This window comes from Balaenoptera acutorostrata, chromosome 1 (assembly GCF_949987535.1).
Source record: "Balaenoptera acutorostrata chromosome 1, mBalAcu1.1, whole genome shotgun sequence".
Classification (NCBI taxonomy): domain Eukaryota; kingdom Metazoa; phylum Chordata; class Mammalia; order Artiodactyla; family Balaenopteridae; genus Balaenoptera; species Balaenoptera acutorostrata.
Window position 1 is genome coordinate 61,080,260 of NC_080064.1, and position 16,275 is coordinate 61,096,534.

Consider the following 16,275-nt stretch of genomic DNA (forward strand, 5'->3'; position numbering starts at 1 on the left):
AGGAAGGTGGTTTAGGGTAGTGATTTCTATGTGAATGGAACATAACAAATCTGAAACAGAGACTGAATCTTAACCGCTCAGCAGGTGGTACCTACTGATACATTAAGGAAAAGAGGCCAGAAATTAATGCTGGCTGTGTGGGTAATTGAACAAATCCAGTCACTATCTGACTTGAGTCTGTATTCTTTTTTATTTTCATTACAATACCCAGACATGAGCTAATCACTGCAAGAGCTTTGACAGTATTGGTTGTTTTTATCATTGTTGCCTTATATAGTACTGAAGGATACTTGACAACCACTTCCAATCTCTGCATAGGTATCTTCTTTCTCCAATCGAACACACACCCATAATATATAAAAATTATTAGGCTTCTGCCTCAGTTTATATACCAACATTGTAATTATTTCAGGTTTAATATATGTGCTACCAGAGCACATTATTATGACATATTATTTGACTTGTATTCAAATATATAAACAGAGTACAACCTCTCACGCTTTGCCTGCTTGAGATGTTCATTAAATAAATGATACTTATTTTTTAGTTACCAATATAGGAGCCCCTCCAATATAAAATTCTCTCTGGATGCTGGTAACTGAGTCAGAAAATTTTATTACCAATGAATACTGTCACTCTTAATTTTTGTAATAATAAAATGTTCTTTAATAAAAAAATTTTACTATTAACGACCATTTATCTATCTCTTAAGCCTAATAAACACAAATCACCTAAGGAATGGGCATTTAAGTTCACTGTACTTTTAATATGCTTTTATCTCATCACTGTTTCTGCAACTGCTATTATTCTAAGTACTAATGCACTCTGATGAATTCTTCACCAATTTTTCTGAAGGATTATTTCTGAAAGTTTCCTGTGTTTTGCAACATTTAAAAGAATGAATTACATACCTATAGTCTAATATTTTTAATGAGATGATGGCGTGTACATTGACTCTAGATTCACTTGGTAGTGTCATGGCAGTCTCAGTAACAGAATCACTTTGGCTAGGTCCATCATCTGGCAAAAGAAAAGTTATATAAAAACCAATATTTATACTGCAAAGTCATTTTTAAAATTCTTAAAAATACTTAAAAATAGTTTATATGATTTCTATTGACAGATATTACTGGTGAAAATATCTTTTCATATGCTTTATTTCCAATATCTCAAATCTAGATCTAGAATTTAATCTTTAATAGAAAGAAAGTTCAAAATATTTTAATAAATCCTACCTTAAGAAAGTTTAGGAGTAGGAAAGAATAAAGAATAACTACAATGTCTCAGAAGAAACAATGACAAGCAATCCTTCCTCTTAAGCAAAAATAATATGGTATTAATTCTAATGAAGGAATTTGTTAACAAAGGAAAAGTATTATTTCCCAAAAATTTCTACCAAATAGGCATCTGCCTATCTTTTCAGTTTAGGATACTATGAAGCTGATTATCCCCAATCATTTAAAATCTGTCAATTTGCATAGTCAAGTAAGCTTTTGGTACATTACTCACATTAAGATCTTTCTTAGCAAATGTAAGACTTTATATTTTAAATAGATATTTCCTAACATGCATACCTACTTACACATTTACATACAATCAACCCTTTCACTAATCTCCAGAGACTGTTTAATGTTTCACAGTCATAATATGGCATAAAATACAAAACAAACAAAAATCATACACATTTAAAAGAGACAGCTTTGTGATTTTTTGGCAAAAGAGACTTCAGCAATCTAGACAGAAATAAAATAAGACTATTAATTTTTAGCGATGTAAAAATGATAAAACGGTCCTAGTATTCATATGTTAAGAGCAGAGGCTTGCCAAAAGAACATTAAAAAAAAAAAAAAAAAAATCAGTAGTATTCCTGATCTTGCTTCAACCCAGTAGGCATTTAATGAACATTTGTTGAATAATACCAAGTGTATTTCTCTTGCATTAAGCTCATCAGTTATTCATTAATCAATAATTATTAAGTGATTATTTTCCACACAAATACATGTCATATAAATATTTTATTTACAGAGGTAGCACAGAATAAATGACAGAATATCAAATAGAAATAAAAGACACCGAGAGAAATATTAATACCAAGTGAAATGCTTTGGTATTTAGAAGTTCCCTAGTGATTTGGTTATGTCACTTTAAAAAATATGTAATATATATTGCCAAATTACATCAGCAGAGACACATATTAAACCAGCAACAAAACCCAGCATTATTTTTTTAAATATACATGTATATCAGCATGATTACATATTGAAATAGAATATTCTCAACACTTTCCAAAGAGCTACTTTTAATAATCAGCATCAAAAAAAAAAAATAAAAAATAATCAGCATCAAGGAGAATGTAAAGAGAGAGGCTGTTGTCTCTTGGGAGGGGACTACTGTGAGATATAGATTTATTTTTCATTGTACGTTCTTGTATATTGCTTGAATTTTTTTTACCATATACATTTATTGACTTTTTGATTAAAAAAACTAAGATGGTAATATTCCATAAACTGATCTAGATTCAATGCAATCCCAAGCAGAAACCCAGCTGACTTCTTTGTAGAAATTAACAAGCTGATTCTGAAATTTGTATGCGATTGCAAGAAACCCAGAATAGCCAAGACAAACCCGAGAAAGAAGAATAAAGTAGGAGGACTTACACTTTCCAATTTCAGAACTTAGTACAAAGCAATGGTAATCAAGATAGTGTAGTACTGGCACAGGATAGACATACAGATCAATGGAATAAAATTGAGAGTCCAGAATAAATCCTACATTTATAGTTAAGTGATATTCAACAAAAAATGCCAAGACCATTCAGTGAGAAAAGAAGTCTTTTCAACAAATGGTACACAGAAACTGGATAGTCACAAGCAAAAGAATGAAATTATACCCTTATCTCATACTATATATAAAAATTAACTCAAAGTGGATCAAAGACATGAATGTAAGAGCAAAAGTATAAAACTCTTAGAAGAAAAAATAGGAGAAAATCTTCATAAAACAGGATTTTGCAAAGGACTTTTAGATATGAAACCAAACACATAAGCAAAAAAAGAAAGAAAATGATTCCATCAAAATTCAAAGAAAACTTGTGTTCCAAAGGACCCTATCAAGAAAATGAAAAGACAAACCCACAGAAGCCTAGAAAATATCTGCAAATCATATATCTGACAAGAGACTTATATCTAGACTACATAAAGAATTATTACATCTCAATAATAAAAAAAATTAAAAATTGGGCAATGTATCTCAAGAGGTATCTCTCCAAAGATGTACAAATGGCTAATAAGCACATGATGTTCAACTTTATTATTCATCAGGGAAACGCAAATCAAATCTACAATGAGATACCACTTCATACCCACTAGAATGGCTAGAATCAGAAAGTCAGAAAAGAAGTGTTAGTGAGGATGTGGAAAAATCGGAACCCTGATACAATACTAATGAGAATGTAAACTAGTGCAGCTGCTTTGTGAAAAATAGTCTGGCAGTTCTCAAATGACTTAACATAAAATTACCATATGACCCAGCAATTCCACTCCTAGATATATATGCAAGAGAAATGAAAACACGTTCACACTGAAACTTGTAAATAAATGTTTATCACTGCATTATCCATAATAGCCAAAAGGTACTGCAATTCTTTTTGAGGTGATGAAAATGTTTAAAACTGACTACGGCAATGGTTGTACTTACCTGTTAATATAGCAAAAAACATGTAGTTGTACAATTCTAATGGAAGAATTGTATGTCATGTGAATTACATGACAATAAAGCTGCTTCTTATTTAAAAAAAAAAAAGTTGTATTTCCCAGCTCCCCTTACATGAGTGGCCGCAATATAAGTTCTGACCAATGGCATATGAGAAGAAGTCATGTACAATACAACAGCTTAGTATACACCCTAATATATTTAATCGACCTTGTACCCTATAATGCCATAAAACATACCTTTTTAAAGTACAGAAATCATACAATGTCTACTCTCAGAGGACAATGAAATTAAACTAGAAATCAATAACAGAAAGATAACTGGAAATTCTCAAAATATGTGATTATTAAACAACACATTTCTAAATAACACATAGCTCAAAAAAGAAATCTAAAGAGAAATTCTACAATATTTTTAACTACATAAAAATAAAAACACAACTTATTAAAATCTGTTGTATGCAGTGAAAGCTGTGTTTAGAGGGAAACTCACAGCACTCAATGCATATACCAGAAAAAAGAAAGATCTAAAATCGCCAATCTAAGTTTCTACCTTAAGAAATTAGAAAAAGAAGAGAAAATTAAACCCAAATTAAGAAGAAAAGAAATAAGAAGAATTAGAGATGAAATTGAAAACAGGAGATCAATAGAGAAAAATCAATAAGACCAAAAGCTAGTTATTTGAAAAGATCAATAAAATTAGTATGCCTCTATGCCAGGCTAAGAAAAAAGGAGAGAGGACACAAATGACTAATATCAGAAATGAAAGAGAAGACATCACTGCAGCTTCCATGCACACAAAAAGGATAATGAAAGAATACTAAGAACAATTCTATGTCCACAATTTTGATAACCTAGATGAAATGGGTGAATTCCTAGAAATACACAATCTTCCAAAACTCACACAAGAAAAACCAGACAACCTGAATAGGCCTACTATCTATTAAAGAAATCGAATCAATAATTAATAACCTTCCAAAACAGAAAGCACCAGGCCCAGACAGTATGACTGGTGAATTCTACCAAACATTTAAGGAAGAAATTATACCAATACTCTACAATCTTTTTCCAAGGAAAGAAGCAGAGGGAATACTTCCTAACTCATTCCATGAGGCCAGTACTACCCTAATACCAAAACCAGACAAAGAAATTGCAAGAAAATAAAACTAGAAAGCAAAATCTCTCATGAACATACATGTAAAAATCCTCAACAAAATACTTGCAAATCAAATCTAAAAAAGTAGAAAAAGAATTATACACCATAACCAACTGGGATTTAACCCAGGTATGCAAGGCTAGTTCAGCATTCAAAAATCAACTAATGTAATCCTTCATATCAACAGGCTAAAAAAGAAAAATTACATGGTTATATCAGTAGATGTATAAAAAGTGTTTGATAAAATCCAACAGGCATTTATGATAAAAACTCAGTAAAACAGAAAAAAGAGAACTTTCTCAACTAAATAAAGACCATAACAGCCCTACAGCTGTCATAATTAATGTTGAGAAACTTGAAGCTTTCCCCCTAAGATCAGGTACAAGGCAAGGATGTTCCCTCTCTCCACTCACTCCTCTTCAGCACTGCACTGGAGTAAGTTCTTGCTAATGCAATAAGACAAGAAAAGAGATAAAAGGTACACAGATTGGGAAGGAGGACATAAAACTGTCTTTGTTCACAGACGGCACAATCATCTTGTTAGAAAATCCAAAAATAACCTCCTGGAACTAATAAGTGATTATACTATAGTAAGGCTGCAGGATATAAGGTTAATATATAAAAGTAAATTGTTTTCCTCTATATCAACAATAAACAAGTAGAGTTTGAAATTAAAAACACAGTACCATTTACATTAGCATCCAAAACTGAAATACTCAGGTATAAATCTAATAAATGTGAATAAGAACTATATGAGGAAAACTATAAAACTTTGATGAATGAAATCAAAGAAGATCTAAATAAATGGAGAGATATCCCATATTCATGGATGGAAAGATCCAATACTGTCAAGATGTCAGTTCTTCCCTATTTGATCTATATATTCAATGTAATTCCAATCAAAATCCCAGCAAGTTATTTTGTCAGTATCAACAAATTGATTCTAAGGTTTATATGGAGAGGCAAAAGAGTCAGAATAGGCAACATAATATTGAAAGAAAAGAACAATATTGGAAGACTGATGCTATCCAACTTAAAGACAGTAATTAAGACAGTGTGATACGGCAAAAGAACAAAGAGATCAATGAACAGAATAGAGAATCCATAAAGAGACCCCCATAAATGTAGTCAGCTGATCTTTGACAAAGGAGCAAAGGTAATACAATGGAATATACAAAGGCAAAGACAGTCTTTTTCACAATGATGCTGAAACAATGGGACATCCATATGCAAAAATTAGCAGCTTTATTCATAACTGTCAAAACTTCGAAGCAACCGTGACGTCTTGCAGTAGGTGGGTGAGTAGATAAACTGTGGTACATACAGACAGTGAAATATCATTCAGTGCTAAAAGGAAATAAGCTATCAAGCCTTAAAAAGACATGAGGGAAGCTTAAATGCATATTACTAAGTGAAATAAGCCAATCTGAAAAGGTTACAGACTGTATGCTTCCAATTATTTGACATTCTGGAAAAGACATAAATAAAGAGACAAGAAAAAGATCAGTGGTTGCCAGGGATGGCAGGGATTGTGGGAGGGAGGGAGGATGAATAGGCAGATCACAGAGGATTTTTACAGCAGTGAAAATACTTTGTATATTACAATGATGAATATATGGCATTATACATTTGTCCAAACCCATAGAATGTACAACACCAAGAGTGAACCCTAAGGTAACTATGCACTTGGGGTGATTATGATGTGCCAATGTAGGTTCATCCTTTGTAAAAAATGTACTATTCTGGTGAGTGTTGCTGATATTGGGGGAGGGTATATGTGTGCAGGTAGAGGACACATGGGAAATCTCTGTACCTTCCTCTCAATTTTGTTGTAAACCTTAAAATAGTCTAAAAAAAAGGCTTTAAAATTTTTTTTGATTGTTCTGACATGACTTCTAACTGATTTATATCAGAATAATCAATCTTTCTTGAGGAGAAAGTATATCTGGAGAAAAAAGGGCACTCTCTGATTGGCAGAAAAGAGAGTCTTAGAAAATTATGTCAATTTATTTGAAGGGCAAAGTGGAAAATATAAATTACTTAAGTATACAATTATCTTATTTACTTAACATCTACTGACTGACAATATGGTGCTAGACTAGGCTGTGCATAACCAAGAGTTGTGAGCTAAATTAACAGCTACTGTATTTAGCCACTAAGTTTTGGAGTGGTTTGTTATGCAGCATTACACTGGCACAAAAAAATTTTTTCTTAATGTTCTACATGTAGTGTGTGCTACAGTAACATACATGAAATAAAAACTGGAATAAATCACAATTTTAGTGAAACATTAAAAATTAAATTTATGGTAATTTTTCTTTTGGTGCATGTTTATGCTAAATTAGCATATCCTAAAAAATGTGTTTTGTCTTTATTTTTGTCAGAACTTACCAAAACTATGAATGCAGCAGATATTCAAATGCCTGTTAATATACTTCCCAGTCAATAGAACCCTTATATTATACCATAATAGTCAAGTTTTGCTCTTTTTTCAAAGGTAAAGCATTAGGTGCTTACAGAATCTTTTTTTATATTTTCTAATTGGTACAGTATAACACAACTCAAAGAGATTAAGGATAGAACAGTATTATTGTGAATTTAATGATTTTTTAAATAATTTCAGCATATTTATGGCCTAATGGATTCAGAATTAGAGCCACACCTTCCAGGGACCATTTTCTCTAAATATTTATACCAAAAATACATGTAAATTTATATACTATTAACTCTTTACCACTTTTCATGTTATCCTTCAAAATATGGGAGAAAATAGAAAAGTACCTTTAATCTTGCTTCGTAGATATTTTAAGACTTCTTGGGTTCCTTTCTGAAAATGTGGGGAGACAGAGATATTCACCAAGACATACATTGCAGTTTTACAGGTCAACGTGTATGTTTCAATATCAAATTTAAAAACCAGCACTGAATTCTAAATATGCTTACATTTATAATTTCTCTTCGAATCGTTCTCAAAGGATTTCCTCCTAGTGCCAGGAATTTCAAATGAAGTTCTCCCAATGAACAGGGCAGACTACAAAAGATTAAATTGATTTCAAGGAAGACATTAAGGGTAAGTATAATTCAACCAAGTAGTAGATTATAAAACTAACATATGACAAACTATACACCATAAAATAGTGTCAAAGAAAGCCCAAGTAATTTAGGTCTAAAATATTTCCTCTCGAAATAGATGCCAAACATGTTTAAAAAAAAAAGAGAGATTTGTTTCGATACTATCATATTGTGATTACTAAAAAAAGAATGTGAGCTATAAAACATTTGCTAAATTGTATCCAGTGCTAAAAAGTAAATGTAAGCAAATAAAATATTTCCTAATTGAAAAAAAATGAGAAAGAATAATTTTCAACTGCATAATTCATATTTTCATTTAGTAAGGAAAGTAATTTTTATCTTTGGTACACAAAAAGATAACCAGTTTATACACACAAATATTAAATCTCAAAATCTATTAAGCATCTATAATATACTAGGCATTGGTGTAGGTATATCAAGAACTTTCCCTTAAAAAGTTTTTAGTTGAATAAAGGAAAAGGACACATGTATCGCTAACCAAAATATAGGAATTATCTTATGTTGCTGGTGAGCATATAAAATAGCACAGCCACTCTGGAAAGTGGAGTTTTTTAAAGTTAAACATACACTCACCATACAACTAAGCAATCCCACTCCTACATATTTACCCAGGAAAAATGAAAATAATGTCCAACCAAAGACTTACATGAATATTCACAATAGTCAGAAAATTGAAAGTAATCCAAACATCCATCAACTAACTAGTGAAGAGATGAATAAATTGTGGTATATCTGTATAATGAAATAACACTCAGCAATAAAAATGAATAAACTATTGATATACAAAATCACATGAATGAATCACAAAAGCTTTACACTACAAGAAAAAAGACAGACACAAAAACTATATGCTGTGATTTCATTTATATGATATTTTTAAAAAGGCAAAACTACAGTGACAGAGCACATCACTGGTTGCTAGGGGTTGGGGATATGAAAAGGGGATTGACTGCAAAGGGTAGGAGGAGAATTTAGGGAAACAGATATGTTCTTCATGACTGTAACAATGGTTATACAATTACATACATGTGTCAAAAATCATCAAATTGTATATTTTAATTGGTAGATTTTATTGTATGTAGATTATACATCAACAAATGAATATATTTTATATATATATGTAATAAGACAAGTGCTAAACAAGTAAAGTTGCTCTGAGAGTACAGAAGTAGAAATTAGCAAGGGGAGTAGAGGGAGAAGGGAGTAGCAAAGCCTGGATTTGGGCTTAAAAAGAATGGAATTCCATCAGGCAGTCACGCAGGAAAAGGGCATTCTAAGGTAAAGAAAATGAAGAAAAAGTCAGTGCATTTACAGTTCAGTGTTGTCAGAGTAGGATACCTGTGGGAGTGAAAGATGACAAAGAGAGAATGAATGAAGTCTGACTGTGAGATGTACTTGACTGTTACACTAAAAATTCTGGACGTTATCTTGCAAGACAGTGATTCCCAACTGCTGGATGGAAAACCAGATGCATCAAAATCTCCTAGAAAATTTTTAAAACAAAACCCAAAACAATTCTAAGGTTCCATTGTTAAAGATTCTGATTCATTGTTGCCTCAGTATCTGCATTTCTTCTTAAAGCTTCTCATGTGGTTCTGATACATCGCCATATTTGGGAAACAGTGCTATAAGAATGGAGAATCATCAAAGTTTTTTAGTAGAAGAACAACCTGATAATCTGTACTTTATAAAAATTACTCTGGTAACATTGCAAGGAATCAATATTTTAGTTAGAGGAGATTCTGGAGGGGTACAAAATGCATAGAATGGTCTAATATCTAGGAAGTATGAGATCAGATGAAAGGAAGGAAAATACTTATTAGTTTCATTATGTTCTAGGCCCTGTGATATATACACACTTTATATCCAGAGCTCTGGAGAAAGAGAAACATATATATCAGAAATATTTGTACCCATTACTTTATTTATTTAATATTATTTGTCATCGTTTTTGTTTTAAATATTTGCTTTCTGGGCTTCCCTGGTGGTGCAGTGGTTGAGAGTCTGCCTGCCGATGCAGGGGACACGGGTTTGAGCCCTGGTCTGGGAAGATCCCACATGCCGCGGAGCAACTAGGCCCGTGAGCCACAACTACTGAGCCTGCGCGTCTGGAGCCTGTGCTCCGCAACAAGAGAGGCCGCGATAGTGAGAGGCCTGCGCACCGCGATGAAGAGTGGCCCCTACTTGCCGCAACTAGAGAAAGCCCTAGCACAGAAACGAAGACCCAACATAACAATCAGTCAATCAATAAATAAATAAATCTTAAATAAATAAATAAATAAATAAATAAATAAATAAATATTTGCTTTCTGCTGCTTTCACGTTGTAGCCAAAATAAGACTGTTATGGGGAAAAATGTATATGTCAATATTTATGAGGCAAGCGATTATTTCATTCATTAGTTATAAGTACTTTTAGGAATATCCAGGTCACTTATTAATTCTGTCATAAATAGAAGTGAGTGGAAAGAATGGTCACTGTCCAAGCATTCAAATCCATGGTCAAGATGTACCATATGGGGCTTCCCTGGTGGCGCAGTGGTTAAGAATCCGTCTGCCAATGCAGGGGACATGGGTTCAAGCCCTGGTCCAGGAAGATCCCACATGCCATGAAGCAACTAAGCCCATGCGCCACAACTACTGAGCCTGCACTCTAGAACTTGCGAGCCACAATTATTGAAGCCCGCACGCCTAGAGCCCGTGCTCCACAACAAGACACACCACCGCAATGAGAAGCCTGCACACTGCAACAAAGAGTAGCCCCCACTCACCGCAACTAGAGAAAAGCCCGCACGCAGAAACGAAGACCCAATGCAGCCAGAAACAATAAATAAAATAAAATAAAAAGATGTACCATATGCCATATGTACACTGTGAAAACAATTTTGATTTTTAAAAATAGTTATTGAAATATACACATAGAAGAAAGTCTACCTTGCTTAACCTTTCTCCTTCTGTGAAGAGCAAACCATGTTTCTGACATCCAAACATAAAACTTCAGACACCTAACTGGCATACAATCCTAGGTGAGTCTTGAGTCTTTTTTTTATGTATCTGTAAAATAATTCCATCTCTAAATATTATGGTTTTATAACTCCTTATGATTCTTTGCTCACTACCCTCTTCCTCTGCAGCTCCAACACAATCAATTGTTAAATACTACTTATTCTAACTCATCACACCTTTCACATCTTTCCTCTTCTTTCCATTCCCATTGTCACTACAGTTTAGGTCCTTATTACATAAGAGAAAAATCTACAAATCTGTCAACTCAGTAAATTGGATATAACAAGTGCTCCTTAGTGATCATTATTAGATTAATAGAATTTTTTAGAATTCCTGTCTACAAAACCACTCCTATCCAAAGTATCTGACCCACTATCACCAATTTATTTTTTAATGAGATTACAATCAAGTTGGTTTTGTTCTTAATCTCCCCACCTCTTAATTTAATGAAAACTGGCTCTTCACAGGCATTTTAAGGACCTCTTTCACATGGCCTCAACTTATCTTTCAAGACCTAAATTCTCATAATCTCCTTTCGTGCACCCTACCATCTCAACTCGATTCCTTGTAGTTCTCTCTATATATACCTACAATTTATTTTCTAAACTTTCAGAGCTTTGTTTGTGCAGTTTCCTCCTGCCAAATGAGTCATTCTGACCACCTTACACATGCACTTGAAAATAGTGGTCATCCTTCAAAGATCACACGGTAGGACTATAATGAAGCATGACCCTGTGAGTACATTTAAATTTTGTGCTCTAGGCAATTAACTTGCTTCACCCTGGTCCCAGTTCTATAATATCATCTAAAAATTTTACTTCTTCCACAAAGTCTGCCCTGATTCTTCTCAATAAATTGTGATTCCTGTATCTCCTTTAAACTCCCAAAGTATTTTGTATCTCTCCCATGGCTTTATGTCATTTAACAAATTCAACAAATATTTATCAGGCAGCTTCTATGTACCCAGGCATTGATCTAGGAGTTATTCGTAGACTTTGTGTCCTAGTAGGCTGGAGTAACTGATTCCATTAGCATATTAAGCTTGCTGCCAAGAACAAAATCTTTGTAGGTCTACACATGATACCTACTCAATAAACATTTATTGAATTCAATTTACAAAAGAGATCTCTACATGCTTTTATAACTTATGAATTACAACCAAATACAGACATGATTTCTTATTCATTCCATCTTTAAACTTACCTACTAATATCATTGTTGCTTAGATCAAGCCTTTCCAAAGATTTCAGCAGTGTAATTTCATCTGGAACAGATTTTAACTTGTTATCTCGCAGGTCTAGCACAAGGATAGAATTCAGATGCTTAAGGTGTTCTGCCCCCAACATTTCAATCTGGTTTTCACCTACATGTAACTCCTACAAAAGCAAAGATCAATCATGTGTATTTCTGTATTCAACTTTATACTAGATAATGAAAATAAAATTGAAATCTTGATTTCAAATCATTGAAAAACACATGGAAAATTTTCTAATTACTAAGATGCTTAAATTTTTAATTATATTTAAGCGATCTTACAGTTAAAGAAAAATGACAAAAAGGAAAATTTTCAAGAATTTCCTAGTAATTTAAAAATTAATTAAAGGTTTAGTCTGGAAGAAAGTTCAAACTTTATAAAACCAAAGCAGAGAAATGATTTAGTAGTTACATTTATAGAATTAATAAAAACACAAATCCAAGAACTATACTGATAAAAAATTAAAGATTTAAAACAAATCAGTACAAGTTTAAAAAGTTATTTATATTATAATAAATGTTTGTTACTCAACATTTTTATTAGTGGTTATTATATATACTGATTTCTCACTAGCAGAATCTAAGATTATCAGATAGATAATTAATCTTATTAAATGATAACTTTTTCAGTTATTTATATCATTGTCACCATTCTGTTTAAAAGAAACTCTTGTTTATGGTTTCCTTTGCTGTGCAAAAGCTTTTAAGTTTAATTAGGTCCCATATGTTTATTTTTGTTTTTATTTTCATTACTCTAGGGGGTGGGTCAAAAAAGATCTTGCTGTGAATTATGTCAAAGAGTGTTTTGCCTATTTTTTCCTCCAAGAGTTTTACAGTGTTCAGTCTTATGTTTAGGTATTTAATTCATTTTGAGTTTATTTTTGTGTATGATGTTAAACTTAAAAGCTCTTGCACAGCAAAGGAAACCATAAATAAGACGAAAAGACAACCCTCAGAATGGGAGAAAATATTTGCAAACAAAGCAACTGACAAAGGATTAATCTCCAAAATATACAAACAGCTCATGCAGCTCAATTTTAAAAAAACAAACAACCCAATCAAAAAATGGGCGGAAGACCTAAATAGACGTTTCTCCAAAGAAGACATACAGATAGATGGCCAAGAGGCACATGAAAAGATGCTCAACATCACTAATTATTAGAGAAATGCAAATCAAAACTACAATGAGGTATCATCTCACGCGGCTCAGAATGGCCATCATCAAAAAAAATCTACAAACAATAAATGCTGGAGAGGGTGTGGTGAAAAGGGAACCCTATTGCACTGTTGGTGGGAATGTAAATTGATACAGCCACTATGGAGAACAGTATGGAGGTTCCTTAAAAAACTAAAAATTGAACTACTATATGACCCAGCAATCCCACTACTGGGCATATACCCTGAGAAAACCATAATTCAAAAAGACACATGTACCCCAATATTCATTGCAGCACTATTTACAACAGCCAGGACATGGAAGCAACCTAAATGTCCATCAACAGATGAATGGATAAAGAAGATGTGGTACATATATACAATGGAATATTACTCAGCCATAAAAAGGAATGAAATTGGGTCATTTGTAGAGAGGTTGATGGGCCTAGAGTCTGTCATACAGAGTGAAGTAAGTCAAGAAGAAAAAAACAAGTATCGTATATTAACGCATATGTGTGGAATATAGAAAAATGGTAGAGATGAACCTATTTGCAGGGCAGGAATAGAGACGCAGACATAGAAAATGGACGTGTGGACAGAGGGGGATGGGGACACAAATTGGGAGATTAGTATTGACATATACACAGTACCATGTGTAAAACTGATAGCTAGTGGGAACCTGCTGTATAGCACAGGGAGCTCAGCTTGGTGCTCTGTGATGACTTAGATGGGTGTGATGGGGTGGGGGGGGGTTGGAAGAGAGGTCCAAGAGGGAGCAGATATATGTATACATATAGCTGACTCACTTCACTGTACAGCAGAAACGAACACAACATTGTAAAGCAACTATACTCAGAAAAACAAACAAAACAAAACAAACAACACTAATGTATGAAAGTATACATACAGAAAAGCGAAGCATAGCAAATTTAAATACAATGTTAATGTTATACACTTAATACCAAAAAAAGTAATTAATTTTAAACAGACTTTATGATGAGGTAAACATGAATTGGCAACTTATAGAATTAGATACGTATTCATTCCTGGTATTCCAGGTTTCCTGCACTATGGTCCCAACTTACTTTGTTAGTCTCATCATCTACTACTTCAACTTACTTTGTTAGTCTCATCATCTACTACTTCTCCAGTTATAAACTACTCTCCAGATGAAATGGACAAATTCTTATTTTTAAAATTGATTACTGCTTTTTTAAAAAAAATCTATTATTAACAATACCATTAATATATTTAGTCTTTAAAATTCTGAAAAATAGGAATATAGGAAAAAATAACACATAACTAATACATATTCTCAATGTAAAATACGTTTAAAATTTCATTTTCAGGATTAACTTTCAGAAAATGTATAGTTATTTAATAATCAACTAAATAGTACCTTTAATAATTTACACGAAGGAAATTCCGGTAGAAAACGTAATTTATTCCTCCGTAAATAAAGCAATTCTAGTGATTCCATGCTAGCCAGTTCAGAAGGTATAGTTTCCAAGAGATTTGAATTACAATCCAAATGCTTTAATCCTGTAATATATATTTAGTGAAACACAAAGATATTTTAATAGAGAAAAAATATTGGTTTATAACTGTATATACATTCAAAGAATGTGTACGTAATCATGAGGACTTACAAACCTGTGATGTTCTATACTGCTATAATAATCAAGAATCCTAGAATACCACTGAATTACATAAATGTAAACTAAAAATGTTTTACTTTTAGTTATAATTAAAGAGAAACAATGATATTAAAATCAATGTTTAATAATAGTTCAGGTCATCTTTGTAAAGGTTTAAAAAACAAAGTACTCTAGTACTCCTTTAAAGTACTCTAAAATATATAAACTATATACTATGAGATTATTTCCCTCAGTAATTATACATCTTTAAAAAGAAAAAGCTTAAGGTAAACATACATGCATACTACTCGTATGAAAGAATGTCAAGCAACTCTGGCCAGTAGTAGCTTAGACACATCTGTATTTAAAACAGGCAATTGATGTTCTGTCAAAAACCCTTGGATTTCTATGTATTCCCTCTTATTCTTTCATCTACTCATAATGCCTCTCTCCCTGTCTTCTTTCCTTCCTTTCTTCTTCTAATTTTTTTTAAGTTACATTCTTTCTCTAACACCTTAGCTAACACTCTTGATAAGAAGGTATAAGATAGCTCAAGAAGAATGTTCTCACTTGCAGCATCTCTCTCACCTCCTGGATCTTTCTTAAAAGGCAGAACAGAAAACAAAAATGGAAAAAAAGTAAAGGTCTTCTTTCTCTTAAGACTTTAATAAGCAGTTTTCTCCCTAATCCATATTACAGATTCTTCCACTTACAATGGCCACCATATATTTTCCACTATATATTCTCAACCCTATAGTCTGAATAGGCAATATGCATTTTACAACTTTTTTTCCTGTACTTTGAGCCTGTCAATTTTAACATAATTCAACACTGAATTGATGTACTGCCTTAGACTACTTCTTTCATTGTTTAAAGTTAACTGCTTTCCAAAACAAATTTAATAGTACTACTTTCAACTTATAATATGATAATTTATGTATTATTTGGCTAGATCACTGAGAAAAATGTCACAATCTGATCTACCCTAGATCCAATAAATTCTATAAAGCAAGTTTGTTTTAAATTTAGAAACTAGTTTTCACAAGTGCTTGCATCTAAGAGCACTGATTGAGAATAGAAGCAGTACATAGAAGAAAGTGAGGTGGGACCTAGAGTCTGTCCTACAGAGTGAAGTAAGTCAGAAAGATAAAAACAAATACTGGGGCTTCCCTGGTGGTGCAGTGGTTGAGAATCTGCCTGCCAATGCAGGGGACATGGGTTCGAGCCCTGGTCTGGGAAGATCCCACATGCCGCGGAGCAACTAG

At 32.8% G+C, this 16,275-nt stretch overlaps 1 protein-coding gene across 4 annotated transcripts in view; it reads right to left on the bottom strand.

Moving 5' to 3' along the window:
• Nucleotides 1-16,275, bottom strand: part of LRRC40 (leucine rich repeat containing 40) — a 52,061-nt gene that overhangs the window by 13,346 nt on the left and 22,440 nt on the right. For all 4 annotated transcript variants that reach the window (XM_057552505.1, XM_007182910.2, XM_007182911.3 and 1 more), the window contains 5 exons: nt 14,773-14,915; nt 12,168-12,340; nt 7,810-7,897; nt 7,648-7,693; nt 912-1,020 (listed from right to left, as the gene is read on the bottom strand). In XM_057552505.1, coding sequence (XP_057408488.1) covers nt 912-1,020; nt 7,648-7,693; nt 7,810-7,897; nt 12,168-12,340; nt 14,773-14,915 — 559 coding nt within the window. The remainder of the gene's footprint in view (nt 1-911; nt 1,021-7,647; nt 7,694-7,809; nt 7,898-12,167; nt 12,341-14,772; nt 14,916-16,275) is intronic.